The 6,853-nt window shown below is 43.2% G+C and overlaps 1 protein-coding gene across 1 annotated transcript in view; it reads right to left on the bottom strand.

Moving 5' to 3' along the window:
* slc30a7 (solute carrier family 30 member 7) overlaps positions 1 to 4,067 on the bottom strand; it is a 7,792-nt gene extending 3,725 nt beyond the window's left edge. Inside the window, exons 1-7 of the mRNA XM_037697887.1 lie at positions 3,939 to 4,067; positions 3,599 to 3,700; positions 2,213 to 2,326; positions 2,040 to 2,127; positions 1,427 to 1,556; positions 844 to 1,038; positions 725 to 763 (exon numbers count right to left, since the gene is read on the bottom strand). Coding sequence (XP_037553815.1) covers positions 725 to 763; positions 844 to 1,038; positions 1,427 to 1,556; positions 2,040 to 2,127; positions 2,213 to 2,326; positions 3,599 to 3,700; positions 3,939 to 4,018 — 748 coding nt within the window. The 5' untranslated portion in view covers positions 4,019 to 4,067. The remainder of the gene's footprint in view (positions 1 to 724; positions 764 to 843; positions 1,039 to 1,426; positions 1,557 to 2,039; positions 2,128 to 2,212; positions 2,327 to 3,598; positions 3,701 to 3,938) is intronic.
* Positions 4,068 to 6,853: the final 2,786 nt, after the last annotated feature.

The raw sequence follows: 6,853 nt of genomic DNA, 5'->3' as shown, positions 1-6,853 counted from the left end.
CAAAACTTTATTAACACAGACACTAGTGACGATCACGAAACAGCAAAACTTTATTAACACAGACACTAGTGACGATCAGAACAGCTTGAAATTGATCCGATTGAAGAAATATATTATCTGACAGACCCTGAACCGTTGATTCTTAAAAGTGTCACAATTTAAAAAAGAAAGTAATTCTGATAAACCATATTTCCTGTATGTTGATTGTCTTCTGTTAGCAAAATATCTCCTAAACAAACATCTGTGTGCTGCAAGACAATATAAAGTTTTTAGTGCATAAAATAAAAGCAACAGATTCACGGCAGGACACAGAGGTGCATCCATATTTAGAAAAATAAATAACTCAAACAGAAGTTGTTTTTTTAAAGAAAACTAAAATTAAATGTGTTGGTTACTTATTTGTTAAAATGTAATATTGTTAATAATCAAATGCTCAAAACGAGATTAAAACTTGAATGGATCAGAGCATGAAGCACTGAGCAACATGGCCGCCGCCTGTGTTATGATGCGAGAGCTCCCCCTGGTGGCCGCGGGAGTTTAAGACGAGGAGTGATTTGTTTTTGTTTAGTCTGGAGCTCAGATTTCTGTTTCAGACTCCACATTTGACTTCTGCTGAATTTAATCCAACACAATCTATAATCTAAAAGTTGTTGCATCTTTTTGTTCATTGCCTGTTTGTGTTGCGGTGAGTTTTGTGATTCATTTTATTTTTTAAAGTTCTCACCCTGCAGGATCTGCTTGCTGGAGCCTTTCCTCAGCTCGTCTGAAAAATAAAACATGAGAAAAATAAACGATGTGTCCCACTTCTGTCCCCTGAAGACTGCCGGGTCAGTCTATTCTCACCGTGAGGTTCCTCGTGTCCTCCGTGGCTGTGTCCGTGTCCTTCGTGGCTGTGTCCGTGTCCTTCGTGGCTGTGTCCATGTCCTCCGTGGCTGTGTCCTTCGTGTCCGTGCCAGTCTGTCTGTTTGCTGTGGTGTTCGTGTCCTCCGTGGCTGTGATTCACGCTGCCGTTGAACAGAGAGTGACTGTGACCGTGACCTGAGGACAAACACGTGAAGACCAGCACAGAGACAAAGGACATAAACTATAAACGTCCATCGTGATGCAGAAAGTCTCATTTAGGTCCCCGTGTCTCTGCGCTGCGACCGAGTGTGACAAGATGCCGACAGAAGTCTGAAGCCCGCCCTAAGCCAACGGGATTTAATTACAAAAAAACAAAGCGTGAGACGGCAGTGAAGAGCTTTGGTGACCGATGGGACTAAGACTGGAGACAAAAATAAGAAGTGGACCTTACGGGTACCTGGCGGTGGCTTCGCCACATCTTCACCGAGGTCCACGTCACTTGACGTCTGACAACACGACTGAACCGAGGGGACTGAGAGGCGGGTGTGTTTGTAATGAGACAGGTGGCGTGCGCAGGCGTTACCTCCGTCTCCGTGCGAGTGTCCGTGTCCTCCGTGCTGAAACACGAAGATCCCGACCAGGTTGACCATCAGACCGGCCACAGAGACAGGAAGCAGGCGCTCGTGGTGAACGTCGGGCGGCTCCAGAGCCCGCTGACAGACAGGAAGTGGACATCAAATCAGCCGAACCGTCTCAGAGATCAAAGTCGACTTGATTTATAAAGAACATTTAAAACAGCAGCTGTTTCCAAAGTGCTCAACAATAAAAATCAGCGAATTTAAAAAATAAAACTGAAAAATTAATTAAAAATCTAAAGAAAAACGACAGAACAATAAAATACTAAAACCAGAGAAAACGAGTGTTTTTAAAAGAGGTTTACGAACAGGAAGTGAAGGATTTGTTAAAGATTAAAATAAGTTTCCAGATTTGTTCAAGAAGGTCCAACAGAACCTGGAGTCCAACGAGACGCCGGGCTTCAAATGAAACCTCTGAATTCTGCCAAACCCCGGACTCTTGTTTCATTGGATGGAACCCCCTGCTGCCCTCGGGTCAAACTGAACCCGAGGGCAGCAGGGGGTTCAACAAAGAACCGGAACAAACAGTTCAACTTAAACGAGAACGTTTCTGTGATTTACCTCGACTCCTTCTGAGAAGATGAAGAAAGCGGTGAAGATGAGGAAGAGCCCGTTGACGAAGCCCGCCAGGACTTCTGCTCGGACGTACCTGAGAGACAACCAGGGGGACAGAGACAGGTGAGACTCTGGATCCGACCCGAGCCACGGGTCTCGGAGCAACGAAGGAGACTCACCCGTAGGAGAAGCTATCGTTGGACCTCCACCTGGAGATGACGGAGGCTGCGAGTCCTGCCAGCAGGGCGGTGCAGTCGAAGAACATGTGGAAGGAGTCTGAGATCAGACCTAAACTGGACCAGAACACAGAGAGTGAGGAGAGACGAGGTCTGGATCAGTCTGGACCAGAACACAAGAGTGAGGAGATGAGGTCTGGATCAGACTGGACCAGAACACAGAGAGTGAGGAGACGAGGTCTGGATCAGACTGGACCAGAACAGAGAGTCAGAAGAGACGAGGTCTGGATCAGTCTGGACCAGAACACAGAGAGTGAGGAGACGAGGTCTGGATCAGTCTGGACCAGAACAGAGAGTGAGGAGACGAGGTCTGGATCAGTCTGGACCAGAACACAGAGAGTGAGGAGACGAGGTCTGGATCAGTCTGGACCAGAACAGAGAGAGTGAGGAGACGAGGTCTGGATCAGTCTGGACCAGAACACAGAGAGTGAGGAGACGAGGTCTGGATCAGTCTGGACCAGAACAGAGAGTGAGGAGACGAGGTCTGGATCAGACTGGACCAGAACAGAGAGTCAGAAGAGACGAGGTCTGGATCAGACTGGACCAGAACAGAGTGAGGAGACGAGGTCTGGATCAGACTGGACCAGAACAGAGAGAGTGAGGAGACGAGGTCTGGATCAGTCTGGACCAGAACAGAGAGAGTCAGGAGACGAGGTCTGGATCAGTCTGGACCAGAACAGAGAGAGTCAGGAGACGAGGTCTGGATCAGTCTGGACCAGAACAGTCATCCAGGTAAATAAATCCATAAAAGTAAAGTCAGGTCATCTGGACAGATTCTTACCTAAAGATATAAAAAGATTAGCTTAAAGCTGAAAGTATGAAAACACCAGCTAAAAGCTAAAAGTAGCTTAAGAAGATAAACAGCGGGCGGAGCTGAAAGAGATTTCTGAAGCAGATATTTGTTTTAAAGAATTAAGATCTCCATGTGTTCAAAGGGAAACTACTTGTAAACAAAGTTAAATATATTATAAAGTGTAAAAGTCACAGCTCCATCTGTTGAATGAGCCGAACCTTTTGATTCACGAACAGCTAAAATAAAACGGTCTGCAGAAGCTGTTGATTGTAAAAATAAATAAAATCTAGAAAACAACTGGACTCAATGATCAATTAACTCTTTAAACAATTTAACCCATCAAATAACTCTGAACAAGGAGTAAAAAAAACTTTTTAAAGATGTTCAGAAAGTCCAGAGAACTGAACCAGAACCGCTCCAACTGAAGCGAAGCGTTGACCGGAAGTTGAATTTAAAGATGGCGGGGCCCAGCACGCGCGGCTAACGCTAACACATACGTGGCACATCCCGAGGCGCGCGCACAGCCGTTAGCCTACCTGTTGCTCCAGATTCCGTAGGTGAGCTCCACGAAGGCGAAGGAGAGGTTCAGACAGAGGAAGAAGAACAGGTTCCTGGAGGTTTTATCCGCTAAAATGGACCTGGAACACAAACACGACACAAGCTGACCCAGCAGGAACAACCGAACCGGGACCAAACCCGGGCTCCTTCCATCCTCACGGTTACACTCAGACACATGAGCCGACCCGTCGAACTCCACAGAACCGCCTGACATTCTGACAGAACCCGGTTCGATGCGGCCGGAGCGGCTCGTTAGCCCGTGCTAACCGGTTAGCACGGGCTAACGAGCCGCTAGAGCCGGGCCTCAGGTGGGCTTACCTGAACCATCCGGACAGCTTCGCCAGCAGGTTGAACTTGGCCGGTTTGTACTCGTCATCTTTAATGGATAAAGGTAACATGTTCACACCTGGACTCGGACTCCGAGCAGAAACCTGTGAGATGCTAACTGTCAACTTCCGGTCCCTGTGGATTTCACAATAAAGGATTTCGAAACCTGCTCTCTGTCATTTACAAAAATAAAACTACCTAAAAGACTTAAATTAAATGTGAGCACGTGTTTAATGCTAAGCTTCAGCGCATTTAAAAAGGTGGCTTTTATGATTTATAAATGTTGTTTTAACTTCATTTACATTTTACTCTCAACACTTTCAGATATTTTGAATTATCAACAAACTTAAATCTGCTCCAGCTGTTTTCTGCTTAAAATTCTGCTACTTTTAGTTTCTAGCTACTGTTCACTACTTTTAACTTAACCTTTGCCCAACTTTTAGCTTTTAAATATCCTTTTTGATACTTTTTGCATTTAGTATTCAGCATCTAACTAGCCTTTTGTCACTTTTAGCATCTAGCTATTGTTTTGTTCCTTCTGATGGGTTTGCTATGTGTAGCTTTTAGCTGGCCTTTGAATGCTTTTAGCTTTATGATTGTTTTACTGCTTTTAGCATTAAACTAGCCTTTGGGCACTTTTTAGCTTTTGGCTAGTGAGTTGTTACTTCCAATAGAATTTAGCTACTTTTAGATTTTAGCTAGCCTTTGGCTACTTATAGCAACTGGCCTGTGTTTTGTAATGACAGTGTAGGGACATTTAGGTTATTTCAGATTTTTGTCTTGTAAAGTTTTCAAGTGTTTATTGGTCCTGGTCTTTAGATTAAATGAGAAATTAATTTTAGTAAAAAGTGAAATTTAGAAGGAAACAGATTTCGGTAGATTAGTTTTTGCTAGTGACTTTATGTTTAACTGAGAATTTGTGTATTTTTATTAAACATTTGGCTCTTGTGACAGAAAACTTCTTTCAGCAGGTGGTGCTGCAGAGCAGCTGAGGAAAACTAGATTTAGATCTTATCCTGATTCTGAACTTCTTAACTCAAGAGAAGAAGAACAAAATAGATGAAGTGTTTTTTTTAATTTTGTAATAAAGATTAGAGCGGATTAAAACTGCAAGTTCTAGTTTGTCGTTGTCACTTTAATTCTAATTAAAAACAGAACCGGAGCCAAAAATTGCCACAAAAGACAAAAAGTTCCAAAATAAATTTGAATAAATTCACAGATTATAAATCGAGTTGCTGTAGTTGCATTTAATAATAAATATAAAATATACATTTTGTGCTGTAATAAACCAGATCTGTTGTAACTGCAGAACTCTAAACTCAGACTTGGTTCCGTCACTCAGATATTTGGACCTCGGACCTTGAAGAACCGGACTTGGTGTCCCGCTCAGGTCAGCCTCTTCAGTTTGTGCACAATCAGCTGAAACGTTTAATGGACCTCGTGATGAATGTGTTTTCTTTCCACCGTGCAGCCGGGCCTTCGAGGCCTCTGACCCGCCGGCCCGGTTGTGTAACGGGGAGTTCTGCTGCGTCTTGTCGTTTTAATCTCCTGCTCCGCTGGCATTTCCTGCCTGAGAGAGAAAGAAGATGGAGCTCTTTGTTTTCCTGACCCGACAGCAGTTTTTAGTCCAGTTTTTGGAGACGCAGATTTGTTCTGCGAGGACGTTTGACCCCTGAGCTGCTGTTCGGACCTTCAGGGTTCTGTTTAGTTTTCAACACGTCAACAAGAGTTCAGCTGTTTAGCATCAGCGCTGTCACATCGGGGAGCTGCAGCACTGTCATGTGTTCCAGTAGAAAAACATCCATGAAGACATTTATTCACAATCTGTCTGATGAAATAAGTGTTTGTGATCTGATACTTCATGAAAACCACGATTTTATCACTTTAGACAAGTGCCGCCTAAAAACAAACATGTTTTAATTTTATTGTAATAGTTGATATGTTGAAGGTAATTGTTCTAGTTGGGATATAAAAGTGAAGTTGACAGAAACCAACAGAATCTGTTTAAAACTGTCGCAACACGTTTAAATAAAATCATTTAGCAACATTTACGTTTAAAAGACTCATTTCAGGTAAAAATGTTAAACGTTTTTTCTTCTTCCATCGGACGTTTATGTGCGACGTTCGTTTACGCAAAAAACTTCCTGCGAGTGAAATTTGTAGTGTTGACAAATACATTTTTTTTTAGAATGGAAGCTAATTAGACTAAAATAAAGAAGGCGGAGCTAGATTTGACTTTGCCCTATTTTGGTCAAACAGCTGACCAATCAGAGAAGACCAAAACATTCAGGGGGCGGGGCCTTAAAGAGTCAAACGAAGATGCTTTATAATGATACAGGACTAAGCCAGAAACGACCAGTGCCCCCTAGTGGCTAGCCGATGTACTGTTTTAAGCCCCACCCCCTCCGTATAAGCAAGGATATTTTCTGGATGTTTAACTTTAAGATTTATTCAAAAATACAACATGGCAGAGTTTAATAAAAAACTGATCGCTTGGCTTTAAATATGAGGTGGCAGCAACACGGCGGCCATTTTTATTAACGTAGACTGCAGCGTAACCAAAAAATTCCATCTGAAACAGAACCAGCGCCCCCTGCAGGCCTACGACGGTACGAGTTCAACGTTCATGTAAACAGACATGAGCTCCATGACGACGACGCACATTATACGAAGGGATTTCCCACCGCTTCGGCAGAGAAACTGTAAAATTCAAAGAAAATGGATTAAAAAAGTTATTTCTGAAAACACTCTTGTTGGAAACTGATTTAAAGGCAGATCGGAGAGTTTTATGCCGTTTTAGTTAGAGTCGTTATGAACTGTTTTATGACAAAAATAAACAATCACTTTTCTTTGCACTGAAGCCTGAGCTCAATATGACTCAGGTCACATGATGACTGAACAGAAGG

Source organism: Nematolebias whitei, chromosome 3 (genome assembly GCF_014905685.2).
Source record: "Nematolebias whitei isolate Nwh7 chromosome 3, NemWhi1, whole genome shotgun sequence".
Lineage (NCBI taxonomy): Eukaryota > Metazoa > Chordata > Actinopteri > Cyprinodontiformes > Rivulidae > Nematolebias > Nematolebias whitei.
This window is presented reverse-complemented; position numbering and strand designations above follow the sequence as displayed.